Genomic DNA, 15,016 nt, shown 5'->3' on the forward strand with positions numbered 1-15,016 from the left:
ACTGTAGTTGCCCTCACTGGTTTTAGTTTGCAGCAATTTCTGTGTAATTTTAAAATGCTATATAGAAATTTTGCAGAAAGCAAAGGAGTTAAGCTAATGCTATTCAGCTCCATCTTCGGCTGGTGGACTGCCAAAGTCCATCCCCTTGGTCAAAGAAATGGGGCTCATCGGGCACTGTAGGTAAGCTTCTGCTCCAGCTAGTCTTCTTAAAGCCAGATAAAGAATTGTGAGGAGGCAGAACATGACTGATTTCCTAGTACACACTCCAAAAGTTTTTGTTTTTTGAGTGAATTTTCTGTGTTATGTAGCTTTAGGAAATACTGTCTAAGGGCCCCGTTACACATAAAGATGTCCCAGCGATCCCACCAATGATCCGACATGGATGGGATCGCTGGGACATGCTAAGCTGATCACTGGTGAGCTGTCACATAGACAGCCCCTCCAGCGATCAGGACCAGCGAACACGCTGGTTACCAACCTGAACATCGGGTTTCTAAGAGCCGCGGGGCTCTTAGAAACCCGAAGTTTACCCTAGATACCAGCGTGCACTGCAGGCAGGGCGGAAGGTGGAGGCACAGCGGCACACAGACCGGAGTAGCTCTACTATCTGCTACTCCAGTCTGTCAGACCCGAGTAGCAGATAGCAGAGCTACTCCAGTCTGTCAGACCCGTGTAGCAGATAGCAGAGCTACACCGGTCTGTCTGTGCTCCGCTCTGCCTCCGCCTCCTGCCCTGCCTGCAGTGCACGCTGGCATCTAGGGTAAACATCGGGTTTCTAAGAGCCCCGCGGCTCTTAGAAACCCGATGTTTAGGTTGGATACCAGCGTGCAGCATCGCACATCGCTGGCTCCCACTGCCACACGCAGCGATGCGTGCTGGCCAGTGGGAGACCAGCGATGAAAATACAGCCCAGGATGATCCAGCACGATCAGAGATACCCGGCAGGGGGACTGGTCGCTGCTGGATGTCACGCACAGCGATCTCGCTGGAGAGATCGCTGATGTGTCACAAAATCAGCGATCTCTCCAGTGAGATCGCTGTGTGTAACGGGGCCTTTAGGCTTCTGTAATTGATTTTGTAATTGGAGCTTAGGAATGGAACCCTTACATGTATGGCAAATGAAAAGAATTAAAAAGTTACAAATTTGCTGTAAGTCATTTGTAATAGTCTGATATAAAAATATATATTTTAGAAAAATGGAGTGCTCACTGTAGAGTCAGTGCTCCGGAGTAAAAAAAAAAGTCAATCAGAAAAATATAAGAAACTCCGGCACTCAAAGTTGATTTTTTTATTAATGCAAAAATAAAAAAGTTCTCAATTTTCAGATAACAGACCCAAATGTATAAATATGTGTTCATTTTGGCATAATATTGCCTTTCTCAAGATACATCTGTTCTGTAAAATAGAACAATAGTAATATGGAATAATAACATAATAGAAAAGGGTCAAATAGCTGAAAAGGAACTATAGCAATCTTCACTTGATATACGCATGAAAAAAGAAAGATATAACAATGTGCCAGACAATTGGTTTCATTAATATGAGGAGGCTGCACACACTATGTCTGGAAGATGCTGATTAACTGTGCTAACAATAGTGACGACTTCGTACCAAAGTGTGTCTGTACATATACTGGTGGCATACATATAAATAAATAATGTAAAATAAGAGGGAAAAGAACTGTGGATTTAACGTTAAATGTCCAAAAAGGAGTCAGGTGATTATCAAGTTTTTTATCCAGTTCGCACAATAGATACCAGCAGGTATCTTCATATTTTTGCCTCTTTTCTTTTTTGTCTGAGTTACCTTCCTTTTATTTATTTTATTTCAGTTATTTTGCCTACATACACATAACACATATGATATTTACACACGCCGAAACATCAATGAACACATCTGCATACATTTGGGTCTGTTTTTTGTATTAACAAAAATTCATCATTGAGTACCGGCGTTTCTTCTATTTTTCCAATTGACTTTTTTTTTATTCCAGAGCACCGACTCTACAGTGAGCATCCCATTTTTCTAATTTATATTACTCTTTTTTGTGTGTTGACTCCTGTCCTGCATATGACTTTCTCCACATTATCATATAACCGCAAGGAGGCGTCCACTATCATATCCAAAGTCACGACACCGGGTTCTTTTTTACATACCCCAGCTGATGAAATACAGATGAGACAAATGAGAGATTTTGAAAAGAATTTGAGGAGATTAACAGTGTTGAATCTTCATAGCACCACCTTGGCCGAATGCCACTGGGTACATCGCATCCCCAGGGGCCTAAAAGTCACCCTACAACTAACTCTATTTCAGGAGAACACTGTTTACTGTGCCAACTTTGAGTCTATCCTAAATAAATGTTCTATGGACCTTATCATTCTTACCATTGACTTTTTACAGAGAGAAATCACGGAACTGAACTCCAAGATCACTACAACCAAACAACAATTGATTAATACTACATCGACTGAAGACTTTAAGGTAGTTAAGACTAAACTTGATAAAACAATTTCTGAATTTCATGACAGCCTACAGACCAAGAAAAGGACCAAGTTCCTATGGGATAAAACGACTACCAACACAACCAGGTATACAGATGGCATTCTACAGTCACCTTCAGGAACTCACGACCCTTTTGACGAGAATACGGCCCTACATCCAACAAGCTCGGACAGCGACTTTGAAGCATCCCACTGCACTTAATAGTTTTTAAAACCACGCCAGGCTCGCCAGTATCGAGGAAGAAATGGAGGGGGAGGAGACATTACCACAGAACAACAAAGAATGATGACAAGGTTACAGGTAGGAGCCTCAACAACACCGTTTATAACATTTCATCGCAATGTCACTCCCACTCAGAAATGGCATTATTTCAGAAGGCTCTCACCTTCTGTCCTACACCCACCTTTAATACTTTCCAATTGGACCAAGAATTACATTGGTTCTTTAGGACTTTGCGTCTAAAGGCACCTTTTTCCAACCGGGTGTCTGTAAATGATTCTGATACACAGATTATACAAACTAATTTTTCACTCAAGTCATTAAATTTATGCATTCCTAGCAGTGATGAGTGAGTATACTCATTGCTCAGGTTTTCACCTGGGTATTTTGTCGTTCTCGGAGATTTAGTTTTTGCCAACGTAGCTGCATGATTTGCAGCTTTTAGGTAGCCTGAATACATGTGGTGATTGCCTGTTTGTTAGGGAATCCCCACATGTATTCTGGCTGTCTAGCAGCCGCAAATCATGCAGCTGCATTGAAACAAACTAAATCTCCAAGCACGCCAAAATACTTGGAGGACTCACGAGCGTGCTCAGGGAACACAAGCAACAAGTATACTCGCTCCTCACTAATTTCTAGTAATTTTCAACCACCACGATTGTATCATCCCATTGAAATGTACATTGATTTAGTCCATCAAGACATCAGAGAAACGTTATGCTCCAAAGCAAGGGGGAACTACGAGTTAAAAATAAACTTACTCGTGAGGAACCCAGATCATTGAGAGCATTAAGATCTAAAAAATAATTAATTATCAAACCTGCGGATATAGGGGGCGTGATAGCTATAATAGACCTGGCATATTATATCGCAGAAATTCGTTAACAGTTGAATGATACCAACACATACACGCCCATATCATATAATCCTACTTTTGAAATAGTGAGACATATCATGAATTTATTGGAGCCCTATTGCCAGTTGGGCATCATTGACCTTAAATTAGATGAATACCTTATAAACCCACATCCAGTTATTCCAGTGTTTTACACTCTCCCCAAGGTGCATAAGAACCTTCTTAAACCTCCCGGATGACATATTGCTGCCTCCAATAATTCAAGATAGCCCTGCTTAGTGATCACCTTGGAAAGGATTTTGACTCCTCTTGTCCTTCAAATTGCCTACTATCTGAAGGATACATCAGATTTTTTACAATCGCTTAGGACTTTAGGCACTATTCCATGGGGTAGTAAGTTGGTAACCCTCAATGTGAATAGTTTATACACCAGCATCAGCCACCATGAAGGTTTAGAATCCGTGAACCCATTCCTGACCAAACACACAATGTTTGCTAGTAACCAGTTACGATTCTGTAAAGATTTACTTACATTGATTCTTACAAAAAAATTTCTCTTTGAGGACCAGTTTTTCCTGCAAAGAAGGGGCACAGCCATGGGGTTCAATGTGGCACCCCCATATGTGAATATATTTATGGCGAAATTTGAGATGATATTCGTGTACACTCATCCATTGTTTTCCACTTTTGTCATGTATTGGAAAAGATACATTGATGATATTTTTCTTATTTGGACAGGTAGTGACAGGATCCTCCTCCTCTTCTTTAAGGACCTGAATTCTTATATTCCAGGTCTTACCAGTTCTATTCATCATGATGACCGATCCATCAATTTCCTGGACCCTGTAGTGACCATTACGGCTGACAAAACCATAGAAAATGATTTTTACATCAAACCAACCGATAAAAATAGTTCTCTTCAATATATAAGTTGCCATCCCCAACACACTAAAAGGGCTCGTCTAAAATCCCAACACCACAGAATTAGCAGTATTGTCTCCAACCAAACAGTTTGTGCTATTCCACACAGTGAAATGGATGCAAAATTTCATAATAGGGGTTATCCCAATGAGGTGCTAAGAGTTCCACAGGGATCATCTTCACCGAGTGAGAAAGGACAGAGAGTGGCCTTTGCTAACACATTTCACCCATTTAGTCAACGGATCAATCAGTCTATACTTAAACACGGGGGAATTCTGCAGAGTTCATATCCCAATATACCAGAATTTGGCTGCAAACCAATTATGTGCAACAAAAGACACCAGAATATTTGAAATCATTTGGTCAGAGCTGATGTGGGCCTTTCCAGAATGGGAGCGACACAGCAAACCTTCATTACACCACGCAATGGCACTTTCCCATGCTTTGAATGCTTACAATGCTCCAACACCTCTAAAGGTGATTCTTTTACACACCCAAGATCGGGACGCCGTTACCCCATCAAGGCACATTTCACTTGTGAATCATCTTATGTCAGTTATCTTATTAAATGTCCTTGCAGTCTCTGATATGTTGGGGAAACTACTCAGCATATCCGAGGCCACGTCTCTCAGCATAAATTTTCAATAAGATGTGGACATACACTTTTACCAATCTTTGCCCATTTTCTTTCTTATAATTATACTGTAGCCCAATTAAAGTACCAGGTCATAGATCATGTCCCATTGGCCAGAATAGGAGAACACAGGGTTACAAAATTAAAAGAGCGAGAATCATTTTGGATTCATACTTTACAAACACTTTCCCCATTGGGTCTCAACAAGGAATATGAAGTGCAATATTAATCAGCTTTTTTTCTCAACATTTGCATTTGGTACTGTATTGAATTGTGAGATGGTTTAATATTCTTAGGTTTTCTGATGGCAACCTCTTAGCCTTAGTTAGCATTTCTTTGGGATAGACTGAATGGGTATTAATTATTAAATAACAATAATAATCATATTTTCTTTTCTATATGCAAATCACAGAATAGATATCAGTAGGCACCTTAATACTTTTGCCTCTTTTCCTTTTTTGTCTGAGTTATCTTCCTTTTATTTCAGTTATCTTGTCTACATACACATAACACATATGATATTTACACAAGCATGTTCCTTTTTATATATATCCCATCCGTTGTAGATTGTGAGCCCTCGCGGGCAGGTCCTCTCTCATCCTGTACCAGTCGTGACTTGTGTTAATTAAGATTACTGTACTTGTATGTATTATGTATACCCCTCCTCACATGTAAAGGGTCATTGAATAAATGGCACTATAATAATAAATGATAATAATAATAATATTCAAATAGATATATTTAAATTTCCTCACTTTCCTTTTGCCCAAGCACAGCGTCTATTTTTAGTTCTTCACCTCTTGCTTTAGACTTAATAGTCCTGTCTATTTTCTTATTTATACCGATCTTCAACATCCTTACTTACTGTATATCCCTGGCAGCACCCATGCGCCATCCTGGCCCAAAAAGACTTTGGTCACTTGCACACAGAGATTCGGCACTTTCCAACTGTTTCCGGCCGACGCATGCACAGAACTCTTTCCCAGAATGTCCAACAAAATCCCGGAAGCACTTGATTATCACTTCAGATCGGGCTATAAATATGCACATTCGCACCATATCACACAACAGCGTATGTGGGTTCCTTACTCCACCACCTGGGGCCCCTGAATTTGACTGGTAAGACTATTTAACTGCATATGTTAATAATACATTTCTCTAAGAATTCTCTTACTTTACCTTACATGCCGCTGGTTCTATTTTTTTTTACTCACCTGACTTCTTTTTGGACATTTAATGTTAAACCCACTGTTTTCTTTCCTCTTATTTTACATTATTCATGTATATATATATGCCACCAGCATATGTACTAGACGCACTTTGGTATGAAGTCGTCACTAGTGTTAGCACAGTTAATCAGCATCTTCTAGACATAGTGTGTGCAGCCTCTTCATATTAATGAAACCAATTGTCTGGTGCATTGTTATATCCTCTTTTTATCAAGTGAAAACAGCTATAGTTCCTTTTCAGCTATTTGACCCTTTTATATTATTATTCCGTAGTTTACAGATCAGATGTATCTTGAGAAAGGTAATGTTACGCCAAAACGCAGATGAACACATATGTACACATTTGGGTCTGTTTTCTGATATTGTGGACTTCTTTATTTTTTGCATTAATAAAAATTCGACTTTGAGTTTCTTCTATTTTTCTGATAAAAAATATTTATCTCATACACTGAAACAGAAAAAAAATCAACTGGAGAATTGCGTTTTTTTGGTTGCTTCGTCTCTCCCCATGAATGGAATAAAATTAGAGATCAGAAAGTCTTACTGACTTCAAAATAGTCCGAATAAAAACTATAGATCATCTTGCAAAAAACAAGTCTTCATACAACTTGACTGATAATTAAAAAATAAATGGCTCTCACAATATGGGGACTAAAACCAAATTTTTGGGGGAAAGGTTTTTTTGTATGTTAAGAAGTTTAACAAAAAAAATATATAAACATGGCATCATCATAACTATCCTAACCCAGGCAAGTTATCAGGTAATTTGTATCACAAAGTGAATGACGTAAAACCAAACCCCTTAAGCAATAGCAAAATTTAATTTTTTCTTCATTTCTATCCTTTTTTTTAACATTACATGGTAAAATGAATAACGTAATAAAAAACTGCAACTCACCTGCATACAAGGTACCTCATTTGGCTATGTTTGCCTTCTGCCAGGAGGTGGTTCTTGGAGAAAATATCATCAAGAGAAGCCACAACAAGCAAGAACAGGTAGATAGGATAATTACTTTATTGTCTGCAGCTTTTTTTATTACCAGTTAAGACTACTATAAATATTTACCCAAGCAAACATGCCAGTACCCCTGAGGAAGCCTCACTTGTGGGTGTAACACATTGTACTGTACGGTACCTTATAACTCTGGATAGTAGCATAGGTCACAAACCTATATGGGTCCATGGATTCTTGTTGGTATTGTTTATATTTTGGAGCTTTTTTGTTTCTATTTGTAATGAATATTTATATACATATATTTTTCCATACTCTACTTTTTTTAGTTGTTAGTGTGATCCTTGACTATCTACAGGGTGGGGTATTTCTATGGACACACCTAAATAAAATGGGAATGGCTGGTGATATCAACTTCCTGTTTGTGGTACATTAGTATCTGGGATGGGGGAAACTTTTCAAGATAGGCAGTGATGATGATGGCCATTTTGAAGTCAACCATTTTGGATACAACTTTATTTTTACCAGTGGGAAGAGGGTTATGTGACACATCAAACTTATTGAGAATTTCACAAGAAAAACAATGTTGTGCTTGGTTTTAACATGACTTTATTCTTTCATGAGTTATTTACAAATTTATGACCACTTATAAAATGTGTTCAAAGTGCTGCCCATTGTGTTGGATTGTCAATGAAACCCTCTTCTCCTACTCTTGACATACTGATAGCAACACCGCAGAAGAAATGCTAGCACAGGCTTCCAGTATCCGTTGTTTCAGATGCTGCACATCTCGTATCTTCACAGCATAGACAATTGTCTTCTGATGACCCCAAAGATAAAAGTCTAAGGGAGTCAGATCTGGAGACCTTGGTGGCCATTCAACTGGCTCACGATGACCAATCCACTTTGCAGGAAACTGATCATGTAGGAATGCTCGGACCTGACATCCATAATTGATAGTATGGTGTGGTATATGGGGTACAAAGATAGTGGGGCCATTCTTCATCAATGGAAACCTCAATGGCACTGGATATCTGAAAATTCTAAATGATGATGTGTTGCCCTCTTTATGTACTGAAGATGGCATATTCCCTGAGTTTTTCCAGCAAGATGGTGCACCACCACATTATGGGTGTCAGGTCTGAGCATTCCTACAAGGAATCTGACCCCCTTAGACTAGCATGCAATGTCGCGGCTACCAAAAAAACATAAGTCTATCAATATTTTATTGATAGATCGGGCGATTGTGAATGTGGCGATACCAAATATGTGTATGTTTGATTTTTTAGTTGTTTTATCTTGAATGGGGCGAAAGGGGGGGTGATTTAAAGTTTTATATATTTTTATATATTTTTAAAAACAATTATTTTTACTTTTGTCATGCTTCAATAGTCTCCATGGGAGAGTAGAAGGTGCCACAACCTGATCGGCTCAGCTACATAGAGGCGATGATCAGATCGTCTCTATATAGCAGAATTACTCACTTGCTATGAGCACCTCACAGCAAGCTGGCAATGACAACCATAGAGGTCTCCAGGAGACTTCTGGTTGTCATGCCAAAGAACCGATGACCCACGATCACATTACGGGGGTCACTTGTGGGCAAATTTATAGCCTGATGGCCAGAAGCGTGAGTTAAATGCCACTGTCAGCGGTTGACAGCGGCATTTACTGGATTATTAGCCGCGGGTGGATCAGCATTCCATCCGCGGCTATTCCACGTACATGTCAGCTATTCAAAACAGCTGATATGTCCCAGGAAAGATGTGGGCTCAGTGCCGGAGCCCACAAAGGGAGGGAGTCCGCCATCGGTGTACTATTACGCCTGACATCGGAAAGGGGTTAAAAGCCCTCTCATTTCTCCAACTCTCATTAGCTTTTCATTTTATTAATTAGTGTCTGAACATGTGTAGTGCTTACAAGCTGTTTGTTTCTGAAGTTTAAACACTGCACTGAGACTGGCGAAGATTACTGGACTATACGGTTAGTTCCTGATCGTAACCAGCATCCAATGCTGCAGAGGCAAAGTGCCTTATACAGCAGCATCAGAGAGTACACATTTTAGGCTAGAAGTGGAATGGTTCAGATGCTCGGAAGTATCAATTGTACAGGAGTGACTGCCCCCCAAAAATAAGGAAGTTGGATCTCTGTCAGAGGGTTGGCATCAGCATGGGTTCAGTCACCGGTCTGTGTAAAGAGGGCTGCGGCTGGTACCATGCACTCAGCACTGCCTGACAACAGACTCTAATGCTGATCCAGCTATCAGTCAGTGTCGGGAGCACAGTTACAGCAGCTGCTCTCTATGCACAGAGCTGTGACTGAACCCACGCCACACCAGTACTGAAACCTGAACGCTGCAAGTAGGAATAAAGATTATGTCTTCCTGGCAGCAGGGCACTAAGTGTGGGTGCCGGGCAGGTTCATAACGCTAGTAACCTGCAGATTAACTCCATATCTGCAGCCTAATAGTGTTTTTTCACATGACTGGTTCCCTTTAAGTTCTAACAAATTAAAATATTTTTATAACTCAAGGTAAATTCAGTAACTAGTAGCATAGCTAAGTTTTCAACATTTGCACAATCATAGTGTGTTTCTACTCTATCTGGTTAAATATCTTGTTGGAATTGAAAAAATGATCTATTTGTATTTGCCACTTTGCGCTTTTATTATTAAATCATGTTTGCATTGAACAGTAAAAATCTTTTAAATCAAAAGGTTCATTATTTCTTGAAACAGTGACGTTCCCCTGTTTTGTAGATAAAAGGCAGTACAAGAGAATTTCAGCATGGACACACATACAAACTGAGTAAGAAGAGTACACTTTACTTAATCCGGTTGCAATTTAACAAACACATACAGTATACATGAACGGTATAAAAACTAAGCTGAATACTATTCAGTTTAACCGAGAGTAGTACTTAAAACTCAGTGACATTTCCCAAAAAATGGTCATCAAAAATTCCTCAGCTTTTCTCAGTAAACATTAGTGTTGGACAAATGTAAATTTAAATAAAAAAAAAGTCTTTTACTGTTTACACAAGTATTTTCAGTCTTTTAATCACTTTTTGACCCAGGAAGAATCATAACCGGTCATTCCTTTTTGGCCAATTTCTCCAACAGTTCTTTAAAAAGAAAATTTTCAGCAATCAGTGTCATTGGAAATACTGTCTGCTAGAAATGTGTATGTTTGTAATCCATAAAGAATGTCAGGTACAATAAGACAACAAAAAAGAACGCATAGAATAAATTCCTTTGGCAAACATGAGACAGTTGTTGCAAATATAAGAAAGGCGAGGATAATCATAAATAGCTGATGCTGTAACTTAAACATATGATATTCAGAGCCTTGGAATTCTACACATAAGAACGTACATTGATGCATCTCGGAGTTCATATGGCTGACAGAGGTATTAATTGGAAAACAGAAACAGAGGCTTTAATGCTGAAAGAAATCTACAATTTTGGCAGAACGCTGAAGACAGGTAAATATGCTTCTCGTAGAAGAGTTTGCAGCAATGTAATGGTGCATTTGCTTGGGCAACATGCGTAAACATCGGAAACACATCAAAGTTTCAAGAAAAAAGTGCTCTGCGCTTTTTTTTATTTTTCTATTTTTCATTTTAAATTACTTTCTACATTTTTTTTTCTAGTCTGCAGAAATCCCCTAAGAAAACAAGGAACAATATCTCTCTTTTTTATTGTTTCTTTTTTTTTTCATTGAAAATATGTTCCATTTGAGGTCAAGCATGTGATTCTCAGTTTTACATTGTAAGTGCTTCAACTTTTGACCCAACGTGAGGAACCTGTGATAATTGTAGAGTCACAAGGCCTTTGTGACCACCCAAATGCTTAGAGAAGTGTTTGTTGGTTTCCAACCTATATATCTTCATTCCCATGACAAAGCCAAAAAGCGCAAAAATCACTAATACTCATGCCTGTTTCTGGAGAAATAAATATCAAGGGATTGACTTTGGCTGAATCTTATATCAGGAGAGGTTAGGGGAATCATCTGGAACTATTTATTACATACAGGTCCAGCCTTGTAAAATTGGGATGCATTATTAAAATCTTTTACTGGAAGATGACTTGCGACATACGAATTACCTCCAGGGGGATAAACATCTTGCACTAGGAAAACTGTTTCTTAGGGAAAAGTTTCAATTACAAAAAGATTATTTTACTGTGATCAGTGAGCACATTCGTTTGTAGAGTTTTTGCTATAGCAAATTAACACTGAAATATCAATATTAACAAAGCCAAGTTAAAAACGTTTTGGGGATAATAAGATATTTTAATTTGTTTCTCAGGGCTACCAGGATCAAGTTCAAAAGGTCAACTATACCTTCAATATATGTAGCTTGAGGATAACTACTTTATTTCTCCTGGATACCCTCTCTCACCCCCTCCAAATGAAAATGCATGCTCAGTTTGGCATGAGTGTTCATGTGTATTCAATGGTAAGCAGGGAGTAAGCTACAACCTTGACATTTCTCATGGCATCTTTTATTTCATAAGAAAAAAAGGTTCAGGTTTCAAATTAAGGATATGTGCACACAACATCTTTTCAATTTGGGCAAACTCGTTTCTGAAGCTGAGGACACTTCAGGAAAAAGACGCTTCAGGAAGTTCATCAATAGCTTTTTTGGCGCCTCTTCTGACGTTTATTGCCTCTGGTATTTTTTTTTACCTGTATCCAAAAAATAGTAAGTGGCTTTCAATCACATTGAATCTTTAGAAATCTGGAGCAGTTAAAGGGAATCACTCATCAAGTTTTTGCTATGTAATCTAAGGACAGCATAAGGTAGGGGTTAAAACACAGATTTCAACGATGTGTGAATTATCAGGCTGTCTGCTGTGGCTTACTTACAATGAAGGTTTTAGCACCTTGTGATTATCATTCTCCAGGCTACAAGAGATGCACTTTCTATTCTGGCTCCTCCCCCTCCTGTATAAAGCACATCACTGTCAACAGACTGTACATACAGAGCTTGATGTGGGGCGGGATTAGGTTTCTCAGCTCTGCTGCATTCTACATCTACATCGATGGATTCACCTTCTGTTTTCCTACATTATGCTGCTCTCAGATGAGATAGCAAAAACTTGTCGACAGATTCTCTTTAAGAGAAGCTCAAATAGACTGACTGAACATATGCAGAGTAAATAATTTTTACATTGCAGTACATATGTTCAATATTTTTAGCATCTCTTTACCCCTTTTGTATGTGGGTTATGTATTGTGCTCGCCAGTAATAGATGTCGTGTGCATATACCCTAACATGCGTCTCATCTTTCTTAAGCCTCTTTTTCTGTAGAAAATTTTGCAATTCCCTGAAAATTTAATTTGCATGAAAACAAGCAAATACAGTTTAAGAAAGCTACTTATTTACTACTGCAAAAAATATAGAAAATTAATGATGTATTATCCAATAATTTGACTGATATTCTGGCCCCTTTGTGTAATAATTATGTAGATGAACTTTGCATGCCCTGGAAAAATATTGATTGTTCTATGAGAATATACTATGCAGACAAGCAACCTTATTCTGCTAGGTATGATCTCAATCTTAGGGAAACGAAGGGGCAAGGACTGGAGTGCCAAAGTACGTTTTCCCCTACTATCATAATGTAACTAGTCTGTAATATTATAACTTTTTTCAAGAGCTCCATTTTCTATGGCTTACATTTTAGTAGACATTTACGCAGTTTAGTCATATGTGCAAAATCGGCAGTTGTAACATTTTGCAAAATGCTATTAATACTTTTTTTTTCTGTTTGGCAACCATGCCGTTTAATTTACTAGCCCTATCAGGCCATCCCAAGATAATGATGTTATTTTACTCACTTCAGCACAAGAGGTGGTAGAGTTTTGCCAAGATCATACTTCTCTCAGCACTGAAGAGTTAAAATAAAAATATCATTATACACCAACGTAGTGTCTGGGTGGGGAAAGTGCATGACTGCTTTCATACAAATAGTACAAAAGACAAAAAGGAAAAAAAAAAAGAACAATGTATATTGCTTTAAGCATGCAACTCGAGGATGATACTACATGTAGCAGGTAGCCCGAAAATGATCATGTTTCGATGTCTGTGTTGCAAATATGTGCATTAAAGCAAAAAGGAAGAACAAAAAAGAGCTAGATAGCGGCTTGTTATCCTGTATACAGCTTGCTGGGACTTCAACAGAATACCAGGAGTACACAACCATCAATACAATACTGTCCAACTAATGGGACTCCATATTTACAGGTTTTTCTGCCATGTGTAGTCTCCTCCAAAAAATATCTTGGCAACGACATGATTTGTAAATTGAAAAGAAAGAAATAATAATTATTTTTCTTTGCAAGCAATAGTCACTGGTATATTAAGACACTACCTTTGGAGATAACCAAGTACTTCATTCCGTAAACCAAAATTAAGAGAAAAAAAAGGAAAGGGATAAGTGACTGCGTGTTTTTAGTTTTGTCAGTTCGGTTGTCCTTTTCAGGGCCGTTTCACCAATTAGTGAAAATAAAAAGCACCTAGTGTTTTGTAGTTTTCTTTTTCTCTGTTCGATAGAAAAGAATATATATCTAGATTTTTTATATATATATATTTATATATAGATATATAACATACATATACATTTTTATATATGTACGTATATATATAAATATGGAACAGTTCATTCTATGAAATCTGAAGTTTATTTGTCCATTTGGAAGCTATTCCACAGCAGAAAAAGGAATGTTTTTATGGAGATTAGGGTTTTGACTGTGCCGATTTCGGCTGCGTACAGAGGAGAACATCATGTTACACCCAAAAACTTTGCATTTATGCATTTCCCGCAAATGCACTGTCTTGTAATGAACCCGCAAGGTTCCTTTGTTACTGTACATTTTGTGGCAAATGTTGCACATTATTCCACCGTTGCTCATGGCAAAGCTGTTGTATAAGGAAGATTCGATCACATCATTGCCTGGTCCCATAAGCGGCGCAGAGGCAATAGCCTTCAGAGAAGACTCCTCACTGTCACTGTCACCATCAATGTCATCAAGGAGGATACCCTCATCACTGCCTACATCAGACTCTCGAGAAGATTGGATGCTGCTGCTAGACTGGACGCTGGAGGTTGTACTCAAGTCTAAGACCATGTAGTCATCTGCCAGGCACCGCCCATATCCATTGATGTGGGAATCTTCTGTACCAACTGGCGAGGTGGTGTCTTCTCTAACATCCAGGCCCATGGAATGTTGACCGCCATAGATTTTTGCCAAGAACTCATCTCGGAGGTTAGGCTGAGAGGAGTCCAGCCCCATCTCATCCAGTTCTTTGGTCAACAGTTTGCGATGAAGGTTTATATTGGCACTGTGTCTGAAATAAAAAAAATATATATATAACATTATATTCTCATTATATTATATTAGATAATATTCTGAATTGAATATTCAGCAATTGAAACATGTCATATACTATCAATAAGGGTACTCTAAAAGATTATTATTTTTTAATTCTTTAATTATAGCTTATTTGGCGATATTGTGGAATTAAATAGACCATTATGCAAACACATGCAACAGTGCACATGCACATAAAACATGCCATGAACTAAGCAGCCTTGTGATTCATCAACTCATGAATGTAGAATGAATAATACAAATAAATATGCTTAAACTATGCATAAGCCAAATTCTAGTAATAAGGGGTCATTTTTTCAGTTGG

At 38.4% G+C, this 15,016-nt stretch overlaps 1 protein-coding gene across 3 annotated transcripts in view; it reads right to left on the reverse strand.

Annotated features, from left to right (window-relative positions):
• Positions 1 to 10,123: 10,123 nt before the first annotated feature.
• The window catches only part of BNC2 (basonuclin zinc finger protein 2), a 953,199-nt gene continuing 948,306 nt past the window's right edge, over positions 10,124 to 15,016 (reverse strand). For 2 of the 3 annotated variants that reach the window (XM_073552473.1, XM_073552472.1), the window contains one exon: positions 10,124 to 14,668. In XM_073552473.1, coding sequence (XP_073408574.1) covers positions 14,020 to 14,668 — 649 coding nt within the window. In that variant the 3' untranslated portion in view covers positions 10,124 to 14,019. The remainder of the gene's footprint in view (positions 14,669 to 15,016) is intronic. The other variant, XM_073552474.1, reaches the window with a different exon arrangement.

Source organism: Dendrobates tinctorius, unplaced genomic scaffold (assembly GCF_039654945.1).
Source record: "Dendrobates tinctorius isolate UK_male_01 unplaced genomic scaffold, ASM3965494v1 ptg000191l, whole genome shotgun sequence".
In the NCBI taxonomy this organism is placed as follows: domain Eukaryota; kingdom Metazoa; phylum Chordata; class Amphibia; order Anura; family Dendrobatidae; genus Dendrobates; species Dendrobates tinctorius.